A 13792-nucleotide genomic window follows, 5' to 3' on the forward strand; every position below is an offset into this window, starting at 1 on the left:
AGACACATACCACAAGTGTCATATGTATATATATAGCCCATGGGCCATGCAGGAGAAACTATATAGCACTCCTGCGAACAGATTCTCAATCCCTCTGAACTGATTCCTAACTAAGACTTAGGAGTAACTTGTCTCCGGTCTGAATCAGCAACAAACCAAACAAACCCAATGTGTATGTTGATAAAGCATAAAAATCAAAATGGATTTTGTATAATTTTATTACTAATAAAGAGCTAAACATTTCCCTTTTGCACATTCACAAATGAACAAATTAATGTTATTTTCAAGCCTTCTTTGCATGACATAACAATAAAAGAGACAAGCTCAATGGCAAAAACAATTAATGATTAGGTTAAATTACTTTTGTAAATACTGAAATACAATGGTAAGTGGTAAAGTAACATTGCCTATATCAATTCATTTACAGAATTCATCCAATGTGTGGTACATACAAGGACGTAAAGTACATAACGAGAATTTCACAACTTTCTTAGGGCCAGCCCAAGACTGTTGGCTCTGTTCTTCCACCTAAACCACACCAGACGGCACATTTTCCTGTCCGACCGACTCAAGCATGTAGTTCCATTCAAAGGCATTAATGCAAAGCCCGTGCTCCCCAGCAAGAGGACAAGCAATTCAGAAAGTCCTTTCCAATTGGCCAGGAATTCAAGAACTTCAAGAGGACTAAATTAGACATTTGGTCTCACTGTGGACCACAGGCTTTGTACAAGACAAACAAACAGCTGCTCTACAACATTTAGAGCTAGCAATGCATTTCCATACATTGTAAAGGCCCTTCAGTGAGTTTATTAACATGTGACATTAGTTGAGCTGCTTCCTTCTTCAATTAGTTTGACATGAGAGAAATAAAATAAAAGAATCAACTTGAATGACTTTCTCTGTGTAAACATCAATAGAGAATGCTTAGGACTGTCATTTTTCAAGTCGTTTCAACTAGGACGAAAGACACACGGGAATTTTGAAAAAAGTGCATTTTTTTCCCCAAGTATTGTTCCAAATATGCCCCTTTTTAATTTAACAAGCGGTCTCCTAAAGGAAAATAGTGTTGTGCTAAAATTCACGGATTAACTACAATTACTGTAATAAGTCTATAAATCTCTCTGCTATTATTACTGACAGCACATATTTTGGAGGGGAAAAGTATTATTATTGCACTTGTGAATTCCTGAAAACATCATAGCGCATTGGCAGCACTGCATATAGAATCACAGGATAAAGGACGGGAATTGAAACTCGAGATTGCCCATAATATCCACTCTGATCCAATAAACACATTCTATGACTCCAATATGCCAATATAATGTGTCAAAAGCACATGTAATAATATCCATTCATTTTTTTTTTTTAAAGTACCATCAAAAGCCACATACTAACTTCTAAAAACAACATGAGATGGTGTCACGTGTTATACTGAAGTGTACATTTAGATGAATCACATTTTAAGTACATAAAACTTGGTCATTGTGGGGTATTCAGTTGATAAATCATAACATATTTATTCTATATTCACAAATGCAAAATTTGTGACAGAAAATCTTACATTTTGGCTGAATCGACTTAAATTCTACATGTGTAGAAAAAGAGCCACTCAACCACATTGTGTTATAACGCTCTTGAACGAATAGTGTGTACATTAATCCAAATCTTTCAAAGGTATAAGTTTCTCAGATTGTCAAAAAAATAAGACTTTTTGTTTCTTCAATGAAACTGACGCCAGAGCTCTTGAGGAAATATTTAGGCTGAAAAATTGAGTGACAGCAAAGAAGAGTTATTTAATTTGGGGTCAATTCAAAGAAGAATATCTGGTATAATTACTTCCCCTTTGCTTGTTTTTTTTTTTTTTTTAGACGTCTTGCTCTTTCTGAAACAAGACTAGTTTCCAGATACGCTCCTTTTTTATCCCTGTCCAGATAGTAAAGGCATGTTGGATGTGCAGGCCAAAAGTTATTCAGTAAAAGAATGAGAAAGATGAAAAATGTTTACGAGACAATTAGGGCATTTGGCAAGACCTCTCAAAATCACTCAATCCAGTAAAAAGAAAAGAAAAAGAAAAGTCATGAAAAAGAACAGCAAGGGAGCCGAAGAGACCGACTGCCAACTAACACAAATGGTTAAAATGCAATTTCAGAAACTATTTGGACATACTGTACACTTCACAAAGTCCAGGACAAAAGCCTAAAGCGCACCGTATACAAAATTCCTGCATTTGGCTCCTTCCCACTAACCTTAAAGCTCTGATATGGAAAACATGCGGACAGTTGGAATAGTTATCACATCTAACACTTTGAAACTGCTATTCTTGTCGGCATTCTAGAAGACTGGCCAACTTTCCCTCAAAGCGTGAGGGTTGAACTTCACTAATGCCCTGATTATGCACTGCAAGCAGCAACAATGGTCAGACACTGTAAAACATTAAAGTCTATTCCGACTGCTTATTAGTCCAAGAGCAGGCTGGATCTGTAGCTAGAAATCTGGCAACAGAGGATGTGGCAAATTGGAGCAAGAAACGTGTTACTATTGTTTATCTCGACTAGCAAATGGATAAAATATGCAGATGGTTGTGTTGAACTCATGCATCAACATCACTGATCTGCTACTACGGAATCGTTACTATGTCACAAAAAATGTACAGGACTACAAAATTGCAAAGATTTGGCACATTCTTCATATATAACTTCATAAACTCATCTCAAAATGGCCAAGGCTCAGATATCTCTTGTTATCAATTATCATTGAACCATAAAATCCCAGAGTTATTTTTATCTGTATTTTTAGTACTACCACTGAATTCAATTAGATTTTTTCCTATTCGAAATATAGGAAAGACAGAAGCGCATTCAGCTTTATATCCTATGCAACAGGAATACAACACTGATATTTCTATAATAGTAAATATTAAATATGGGTTTGAGTAAATCTCATGTCACATTTACCCCCAAAATCACAAGAAAAATATAATGAGGTCTATTTTTAGGAGCATTAAAAAAATAGTCCTAACAACAGACTTTAAATTGACTTACAAAATATAATTTCAGGTTTTCTTTTTTCATTTGATTTGAGTGAAATGTGACCTGGGTATTTTTATGACAGGTTTCATGCGATTCGCCCATTTATATATTTTTTTATTTTTATCATATATATCAAAGATGTGCAAAAATAGTGAGACAAGAAAGCTGTGTTGCTTGCATGGAGTGCTGAAACTCTTCAAATGTACAGAAGGACAGACAATAGCTTTACTTGAACTTTATAGAGTTTTGCAGCGGTTTTTGCAAGAATGAACGAGAGAGAGAGAGAGAGAGAGAGAGAGAGAGATGAGAGAGAGAGAGAGAGAGAGAGAGAGAGAGAGAGAGAGAGAGGAGAGAGAGAGAGAGAGAGAGAGAGAGAGAGAGAGAGAGAGAGAGAGGGGACAGGACAGTATCTGATCTGTTAAGCAGGTGTTTTCTTTGCTGTCTGATTTTGGGCAGTAATCTAGAACAGAAATGGATCCCCAAGGACATCTGAACGGGGGCTGAAGAGCGTCTTTTTTCAAAAAAGTGACCATTGCATCGGGATTCAGACAATAAATCTCATTACATTATTAACAGAACTTCTTATTTGGCTCCAAAAGGAAGTTACATAACTTCCCCTGTAACATCACATTCTTCATTTGCTATTCTCCTTGTTTAGTATTAGAAAGAAATTGAGGCTGGAGAGGATCTGGCCAAACTGTTTACGACGCGTCAGCAGCAAGTACGTTCCCTGGTCGACTCTGATGGTTGACGACGAAGTTTGAAGCCCTTGACTGCAGACCCATCTGCATCTATAACTGGGATCCTTTGACCTGTAAAGGAAATGAAATAAAAATTAAAAGGAGCATAATAACATTAGCCACGTTTACATGGACACCTTTCAATCGGAATTATTGATAAATCCGATCTTAGTGTTTACATGAACGCTAAATGAAGTGATTGCGTTACTTGTGTTGTAATATGTCATCAAGCTTTAAGCTTTTACCCTTTTCATCTCCGTAAGTGATGAACTTTTTGAGTGCCGTAACTCTGTCTGACGCACGGAGATGAAAAGGGTATGTATGGACTTATCTAACTCTACGGTGAATAACCTAAAGTCCCAAAAAGTCACCGTGTTCTTTTCATATTTATCTATTCGGGTCCTAATTAGGAGACGCGAGCACATGAACCGTTGTGCCGTGCTGCTTATTAAGCAGTAAAAACGCCCCTTTCCCCGCCCCAAAACAAGGCGCCTGTGGATGAGAGTCTGAAACAAGGACTGGTGCGACGTTGTCCTGTTCCACTTCAAAGATGATGAGTGGAAGGAGAATTTTAGAATGACACAACAGTCACTATTAAGACACTTTATTCAACAACAACAACAGCTCATTCTGTGCATCATACGTCATTACGCCATTTCTACGTCATTGACCACGCGCAGTACTTCCCAGTTTCAGGTTTCAATCCAACATGTCATCTCAATCAGATTACAAAATGTTTAAACCACCACATACAATCCGAATTAAATTTTAATCGGAATTTGGCCAATTTATTCTGACCCTTCGGATTATTAGGGTCCATGTAAACACAGCAATTGACAATAAAAATATGCATGAGGCAACAATGATTTGCCATTTCAGTGCCTGTACAAAAGTCACAAGCATGGTGTCACGCCTGTTCCTTGACGGGCAACTGCCAAGATCCATGGTAAAAGATCTGTATCCACTGTAACCCATCCACTGCCCTGGGTCCAAGTGGCGAGAACAAGTATCCACAGAAGCACTATTCTCACCACCATCAGGATCAATTATAGATCATGCATTCATTATCATTTTAATAATAAATGGTGTTGCAATAAACAGCATTTATTAAAACTAAACCTGCCTGTGATCAAGCTCAAGCTAGAGAAGATGATAACATTTAAAATCACAGGGCTCTGAATGAGTGCTTCTAGATTGTGTGTTAAATTGGCCTTGTTAATGACACAATGCACCGATGATGACTAGTTAATATTATACTCACTTATTTGAATGAAGACTTCATTGATGTTAATGGCATTTTTGGCACTGGTTTCAACAAATATGGCATGAATGGAGTCAGCATAGTCCTTGGCATCTTTCTCTGAAACCTCTCTGGAAAGCAAAAGGACAAAGCAACAGAAAATGGGTGAAATAAGAGAGTGGAGTAACAAATGTGAGTAATATAGAGCAGAAGCAGTATTACAACTCTAATACCACACTAATAAGTAATCAGTTTAATAAATGAAGAATTCTGATCATTTCAAAACTCTCAAAAAGTGTGGCATGTTATTACTATTATTATTGATATTTGAGACTAGAAGGATTTAAACCGATACCGTGGTTGAGTGAGAGATTATCTGAGTGGGATGATGGTGGTGTATAACTAGCACAGGGCAGCATGTTGGAGGTAAACATTTGTGTGCTGGTTCTCTGTGCACCTGTCACCTGATCACAGGTGCTGATCAGATTGCACCCGTGCTACACATATCAGGGCGGTCACACTGACAATGGATCAATTTTCCATTGACGCTTTGCTCTCTTAGATTAACCGCCAAGGCGGCGGTGATGTTTTCTTTAAACATTTCGATTAACTAGATTTTTGTTGGTTGTGGGTGGTTGCTAGGGTGTTCTGAGTGGCTGCATACTAGCCCTATAGATATATGTGGTGAAAGTGAAAGACTATGGGATTTTTGCCCGCTTTTGCCCGAAGTGAAAAATCGCACATCCAATAAAATATCTAACCCCAAGTATGAGTAAAAGTAATGCTTTTAGTTTATGCTTTATGCTTGAAATACTATTAAGATCTACAAGGGGTGATGTTATCAGTAAGTACATTTCCATGATGATGTTTAAAAGCAACAGATTTTTTCTTTTTTTACATTTGGAGGAAACCTTTTAAACTTGAAGCAAAAAATATGTAAAGAAACAATGATGGCTGTGGATCACCGAGAACAGCACCAGTTGCTCTAGAAAAATAAATATCTAAGCATTATGTGCCAGACAGAACAATTGCAAGAATTTTCCCTGATATTTATTGCCTGAATGGCTTGCGGTGCGAACGCTATTCCTCAGATTCAGTGTCTCGGTCTTTATGGTTTCGAGAAGTAAAATACAACCACAATGACAGCTGACTAACACTGCCAAAGAAAGCAATGGTGAACCAAGACATATCATTGGACCTGTGGGAAGAGTGAAGCAATTTAAAGTGGAAAGATAAATTACAGACCGCTGAAGAGTGGATTTCTTTTTCATCACAAGTTATGCTTATGGTAACGGTACGTGTGCGAGCTTGTTTTCAATGAGTCGAGACAAGTTGACAGCAAATATGCGGGTCTTTTCCCGACGTCAAATTGAGTTGACAGCCATTGCGGGTGCATCCCTTCAAGCTGAATAGAGATGACAGGATGTGAAGTCTTTTGTGGCAAGGACGCTGGAATTCACCTGGCATCAGAGAGATCACATTTGTTGCCAGCGATAGCCACCACTATGTTGGGTGGTCCGTGCTGGCGAAGCTCCTTCACCCAGTTCTTCAACGTCTGGAATGATTCCTAAGTGAGAGATGAAGAGATATTCAAGACAAGCAAACTTTTATGTCATCTACTGCCCCTCATGTTGCTCGAAACCTGCGTGGTCACATTTATTCAGTAGAAAACAAAAGGAGTCACCTAGTCCTAGCGGACGGTCTTCAATTCATTGAACATGAATGGAAGCACAAAAAAAAAGTCTATATGACTTGTGCACTAAATTTCAAGTCTTCTAAAGCCATACGATAGCTTTGTGTGAGGAACAGACTGACATTTAACCCACTACTCACTGAAAGTCTTACCTCAGCCCATAACTCCTTTACTGTTCCATGGAAAAAAAGATCTTACGTAGTTCGAGTGACATGAAGTTGAGTAGATGATGACAGAACTTTCATTTTCGGGTGAACTATGCCTTTAATAGCTTTACCAGCAGAACGATTTGTGTAGTCATAATGAAGAAATGTTTCATTACCTCTTTAGTGATGTCATACACAATGATAGCTGCAGCAGAGCCCCTGTAGTACATGGGAGCCAGGGCACGAAACTAAGAGCGAAACAGATAACATGCAGATGTTAGAGAGAAATAATGGCCGAAACTTTAAAAAGGGGGAAAAAAAGCAAGACTTAGTCATCACTGATAACAACCCAACATCCCTTCTGAGAGGCCGAGCGGACAATCTTTTCCTGCATTATGTTTATTTTCAGAGCTTTAAAAGAATTTGTACGCTTTGGCAGAGGTCTCCTTCGAGTTTCACGCTCACACACACATACACACACACGTTATTCCAACTTGTTCCTTTCAAACAGAACAAACAGGCAGCGGTTAGGGAAACCCGTGGTGAAAAACCCTAGAAGTGAGCCACCGTTAAAACCTAAAGGAGAATTGTGTTTCAGACGGACATGCCAAGGGAGCTTGAGAAGAGGAACTGCAAGGAAAGGCATATCAACACATGTGGGAGCCATCAGGGGAAAGATGAGCGCAACGTGTCAGAAGAAGTTAGCGTTTAATCATTATAAAATAGCATAGTTGGTTTGTTTGACCCCGGTCATCAAAAATAGACAAAAAAAATCCTCTGATTAATAAAAACAAGCTGGATCCAGTATGCCATTCCACTGAAAAAAAGACCTAAAAGAAGGGGGAAAGTGCATTATAAAATGAATGATTAAGAGAGAGGGTAGAGAGAGAAGACGTGATGAGAAACCCTGGCAGGTTTTTTTTTTTTTTTACATACTTTCTAAAGTTTAGGCTTGTGAAATAATCTTAAAATCATGGAGTTTAGAAATTTTACAGTTTTGGTTAAAGGTTATGAGCTGCAAATTGGTACACATTAACATGTTTGTGCTCATTTACGGCATGAGCTGCTAACAGTTTACCATCAATAAAAGTGAATACAGCAAAATGCATAATTGTACATACATTGTAAATAATATACAGAGGACCCAAAACCACTTGGACCCAAAAGCTTGAGGTGCTCAACTGGTTTTGCTGATCAATGAATCACTACTAAGTGAGACAAATTATTTAACAATTATTTATAACTATACTCCACAAACTAATTTATACAAAGTTTATTTAATTTATAAAAACAAATCAAATTGGATTTTAGTTAAGACAACAGGCCAGAGGAATGCTTAATCCATCTTTTTTTGCCAATAAAATTAGTAAATCAAGTTTGACTGACACGGTTTCTCGCATTTAAAGCTGTTTTTGGCTAAGTTTGCAGCACAAGGAAGAGGAAACGCTTCAGTTTAGCTTTTGACTAAAATTGCAGGATGTCTCCTTAGACATATTCCAGGATTCCAGACTGTGTGGTCCCTCTCCAACTCTCCTCCTGCATTTTCTCTCATCCAACTTCCTCCGGTCACTCACTACCTCTTCAAATGTATCTTGCCGTTAAGTCGACTATTCAATTTTAAAGATCTCGTGAAATCACTTTACTAGCTATAATATGGATTTTTTTTCCACCCATTTTGAATCAACCGTTCAAAAGTTTGGAGCACGATAAGATTCTTTCATTTTCTTAAAATAAGTTTCTTATGCTTACCAAGTCTGCATTTATTTGATCAAAAATACAGTCCTTTTAATGTGTTTTGAAATGTAATTTATTCCTGTGCTGGCAAAGCTGAATTTTCAGCATCTTTACACCAGTCTTCAGTCACATGATCCTTCAGAAATCATTCTAATATCCTGATTTGGTGCTCAAGGAACATTTATTATAATTATTTATTGGAAATACATTTTTGTAATAATGTAAAAGTCTTTACGATATCTTTTGATCCATTGAATGCACCTCCAAAGCCACTAAATCAAAACAAGTACAAAACAAGCCATGTTTCTACAATGCTGTTCTGAAAAGCAATGTGCCGGATAATTATCTAATCAAGAGCTTGACAGCCAGTGAAAAGCCAGATCACAGCTCCCGGCGGAGTACAGGAAACTGTGGACAGAACTGTCTTCTCTTCACAAAATCACAATAGAGCTTGAAGTTAGAAAAGAAGGAGGGAGGAAGGAAGAGAGACAGATTTTGGCTTCAGCTGTTTTTCTCAAACTCTTATCTCTGACAAGGCCTAACATTTCATCCCATCAGGCTCTGGAGCATCCCGAACAAAGAAAAGGAAAGAAAACTTGACCTCTTTAACCACTCAAACGCCACAATGATGAACTTGCACCATCTTTACCGGTGGGAATACATCAAAGCGCTAAACAGGTCCAGATGAGGGTAAAGAGGCTCGATAAGTCAGACTTTCCCATATGCTCAGACCTTCATATGCAATGGGAGACAAATATCTAAGACAGATTTTATTTTTGTTATAAATTATATCAGCAAAACAATATGAGTGAAGATTGGAAATATGTGGCCTTGTCTATATTTTGAACAAAGAACTGAACGTGACAAACCCCACAAATTTGTTTCATTTGACCAAGAAACACGTGCAGAATATATAGCGCAAACCTCAGTAAATCACCTTGCATGATTCATTTAAAAAACTCTTCTCCCATAAATTTTGCATCTGAAAGGGAAACTCAAACAAATGCATATGCAATAAGTTAATCTGCAAAAATAACCCTCTATACGCCTTTTCAGCGCAAATTTTCACTGCGTGTCTTTAGTAAATCCTGACAGTAGTTTTTTTTAACAGCAAAAGAGGGTTTGCGTGGGCGCAAGCTGTTAGTAAATCTGGCCTATGGTATGATACTATTTTTTCTAACAGCTTGTGTGGGCCGCTTGGCATTCTACATTTAGCTTCACATAACATCACAGACAAACATGAGAGGAGATCATATTCCAAACAGCCTCAAGACTGCCGTCAAATTGAGAGTGGTGATAAACATCTCAAAATATGAGATGTCATCCGTACTCTTCAGTTGTCTCTCCTAACGTAGAACGTTTTGGGGGAGAAGAGCGTATCTAGCTATACGAAGAAAACCAGCCCCTTTCGAATGACATTAAACTCTCTCTCGCTCAAATGTATGCCTACATAATAGTAAGAGAAGAGCATGCAATACTGCCCTCTGTCTGAACTATAAAGACACTGCAAAAACAAAAAGTGAAACAGCTTGTTTGTCACCCAAGTGTGTGTGTGTGTGTGTGTGTGTGTAGTGATTGTTGCTGTGATTACCCTTTCTTGTCCTGCTGTGTCCCATATCAGGAATTTGTGAAGCTCATTTTGGTACTGCACAGTCTTTGTCATAAATGATGCCCTGAAAATAAAATGCACATGATCAATGATAATTTTGAGCACACACTATACAAATAGGTCTGCATGGAATCTTATACATCTACAGATCTCATGTATTAAATATTTGGCAAATTTTACAATGCATTTAGCTGCCAATAAGACTCTAAGATCTTTTTTTACAATATAAGAAAATGTGTAGATGTCATGTGGACCTACTTATAGACATCTTTAGAAATTTTACAAGTGTTTTGCCAGGTGCACTGCAGATACACACAAGTTGTTTTATGTTCTTTATATGTGTTGTTATGCCCCTGTCAACTTAAAAATCAGGTTTTCTGTTATGCATTGAAACATCAATTAGAATTGGTTAAAATAACAATATGCAAACATATTTTTTAGGGCTGGGAATTGACATAAATTTCACGATTTGATTATTTTGATTTACAAGATTTAATATTGATTAATTGGGGCCTATCAGGTACAGGCACAAATTTCCTCAAGAATAAAATATCTCCTCAACTAATGCAGTAAACTATACAGGGAACCCTAGTTGGTGCATCAATATTAAAGGTTGAAATTAAATGATTTGAAGGCTAAATTACACATAGCCTAAAGAAGCTTTCATAATAATAACATTATAATACATTTCTAATGAATAATACGTTTTTTTTATATATATAAACATTTAAATGGTGGCTGTCATAAAAATATGACATTCATTAAAAATTATATTATAACGTACATTAAATATTGAAGAACAAGTTGAGTTATTGAGTTAAATATTGAGTTATTTTTCTAGCTTACCATAATGAGTTTTTGGACACTGAATGGCTTTCTGAGGTAAATGTAACATTACGTGATATATTGTTTACAAGCTGTTTAATAGACGTCTTTCCGCGGTTGAAACACTGATTGATTGAGCGACTACATGTGACATGATACAGATTTCGGTAAGCTGTACTGTATCTTTCAACATACCTTCTGATGTTCATTCATGTTTAATTGAATTAGGAACTCCAAGGCACTCGAAATGTGTGAAAAAAAGTTAAAAAGCCTTTATTTTATGAATGGCTCTAAACATTAAAAATGGTGACATATCCACCTACGCGTTGCGGCTACATGCCTTCGTCAGGGTGTGTCAGGGTTCATTCATGTTTATTTTGTGCTATAACTAGAAGTCAAGAGGAAGAAATACATTTCATAATAAATTTGACAGAATTAGAAAGCTGAGACTTTTTTTCCTATCAGAAGTAATGAAGCACAAAGCTTATTATAATTTATTGGATGGAAAGCGCACTACAAAACTTTATTCGTTCATCATCTGAAAACAACACTGAAAAATCGGTTCTTCAAACGTCTAGTAAAACTGTGTGTTACGGATTCACAGAAGTTGAATTATTGCTGCATAATATTCAGCTATTATTGAAATTGGAAAACTAAATTTTAGGAACTTTAGAAAAGCATGATTTCCCTTTTAGCAATATTACCATCGTTTGTGGGCTAGCAGGGAACTGACAGGCCCAGAAATTACTGGCAAGACTGGGACAGCAGAAAAATCTTTATTGTTGAGCCCTAAAATGTGTGTCAATTGAATTTAGACTTATGTAACTGAATTAAAAGGGGTCACATGTTAAATATTTAACACACTTGTGATGCAACTTGCATTATACAATCAATGCTGAATATTAAATCACTTAAAGGAAAGAGAATCTGTATTAAATTCAGACTTCTCAGCACCAACAGGGAAGTCCCATATGCGGGTTAACCGATCTTGTTTTCTTATTTAAGAGATTGAATTATTATTTCTGACTCTAATCCAGAGGACATTTCAACACACTAAGTATCAATTTGTTTTGCCTGAAACATCTTCCATTTCAGTGCATGTCATGGCTTGCTGTGTTTGCTATGTGCAAATTCTTCAAAACTTGCAGGTTTTTTCTTATTTCACAGTGCATCACAGTCAGACCTCCCAGTAAGCATGTTTTGCAGTAAACTTACCCAATTGTCGGATTGATGTTGGGATCAAAACTATCCTCCACAAACCTCCACACGATACTTGACTTTCCAACTCCTGTATCCTAAGACACAAGATAAAATTCACATATATAATCATATATATATTATATATATATATAGTTTCTTATTAAACACAATTCACTTTTGATGCAGTTTTCCATAATAAAAAATACAATTAAAAAGTATATATTTGTTTTTTTGTCAAATGTTCTGGGTTTGAGTATAATAAAACAATCACAAAAACTTGTATATGAAGTGTAGAATGTCACACTGCCAGATTCTGCTTGACATGTCATGTTAACTACCCGTTTACAAATAATCATATGACTAAAAGGACACATTTATTGTCAATATATTTAAGTAATTATAGGTAATAGTGCAAAAATTGTCAAATGAAATCCGTAAGTAGTAAATACACCCTATATGTATCTACTGAACAAACAAATATAACTCTCTAGGCATTTATCATCCACTTCTGAATGGGTGGTTAAATACGTCATCATCCCACAAATGTTACTGTTGTAATACTTTAGAAATCTCCAAAGCTTGCACAACAGGTAAAACCACTGACACACTTTATTGAAAGTTATAGCATACAATAACAGTTATGATCGATCATCAAAAGAGAAATAAAAACATAAAATATTGCACCAAAACTGCAATCCATAATAGCAACGTCGAGTCGTAAAAAGTGAATATAAATCTTACCCCAAGAAGGCATACTTTCAACTCTCTTAGCGACATGATGACCTCCAAACTAATGAAAACTTCCCAATCATTCCAAATAGTTTCATAAACCTGATCAGCAACTATTTCTATTTGACGTATGAAAAAAACCCCCACAATCTCTATCTATACACTAGTGTCGGATATCCACTGCTTTATGACTGTATAAGAAGGCGACGTGGAATACTGACATAACGCGTAAAGCTTCTTATGATATGAGGACTGAGATGGTATATTAATGATCGATTAGTTGCGATATTAGCTGCTCGCTGATCGCCATCTTGAACTCCGGTTGACGAGTCTAGTTATGGGAAGTCATTCCCAAGAATCGGTTCTTTCGAACGGTTCGCTTCATTGAACCGTTCAAAAACTGTTTTTCCAACGTAATTACGTCATAGCGTGGAAAAACATATTACACGTTTAAATAAAACCAATAAAACACAAAACAATAAACGCTTAAATAAGGCCCTACTGACCATATAAAGGTACATATGGCTGTTTTTACACGTTCTATTGTGTTTTTAAATCAGTTTTAATTTATCGTAATTTCATGTAGGCTACCAAATTCATGATTACACTTCAGCAACTTTACATATTCATACCTCCATCAATGTGGCTAGGTGAATCTTAATAACATATATTTAATATTAAATAAAATGTACACATTTAAATTTAGTAATAATTGTAGCTATGCCTTCATGATCCTTTGAATAAAAAACTGAGTGCCAAACGAGAATTACCACTGAGAATAATTTTGTTGAAAATTATGTTGTAATCCTGATTCAACGTTTTAAAAACGAACCAGTCCCGTTTTGTG

General features: G+C 36.5%; 1 protein-coding gene across 1 annotated transcript; it reads right to left on the minus strand.

Annotated features, from left to right (window-relative positions):
- Positions 1–200: 200 nt before the first annotated feature.
- rab22a (RAB22A, member RAS oncogene family) lies at positions 201–13316 on the minus strand. Its single transcript, XM_079627434.1, has 7 exons — positions 12958–13316; positions 12232–12311; positions 10174–10255; positions 7025–7096; positions 6470–6576; positions 5031–5140; positions 201–3841 (listed from the first exon to the last, which is right to left on the minus strand). The coding sequence occupies exons 1-7, from the start codon at positions 12991–12993 to the stop codon at positions 3741–3743; spliced, it is 588 nt and encodes a 195-aa protein (XP_079483560.1). The 5' UTR covers positions 12994–13316; the 3' UTR covers positions 201–3740.
- Between the last annotated feature and the right edge of the window lie 476 nt (positions 13317–13792).

This window comes from Phoxinus phoxinus (genome assembly GCF_949152265.1).
Source record: "Phoxinus phoxinus genome assembly, chromosome: 11".
NCBI classification, from domain to species: domain Eukaryota; kingdom Metazoa; phylum Chordata; class Actinopteri; order Cypriniformes; family Leuciscidae; genus Phoxinus; species Phoxinus phoxinus.

Excerpts from the sequence above, each read along its gene's own strand:
- rab22a (XM_079627434.1), bottom strand. The coding sequence starts at position 12,993 with ATGTCGCTAAGAGAGTTGAAAGTATGCCTTCTTGGG. Across the intron at positions 10,256-12,231 it reads AACATCAATCCGACAATTGG|GGCATCATTTATGACAAAGA; the intron begins GTAAGTTTACTG and ends TTTTATTTTCAG. Across the intron at positions 7,097-10,173 it reads ACACAGCAGGACAAGAAAGG|TTTCGTGCCCTGGCTCCCAT; the intron begins GTAATCACAGCA and ends TTTCGCTCTTAG.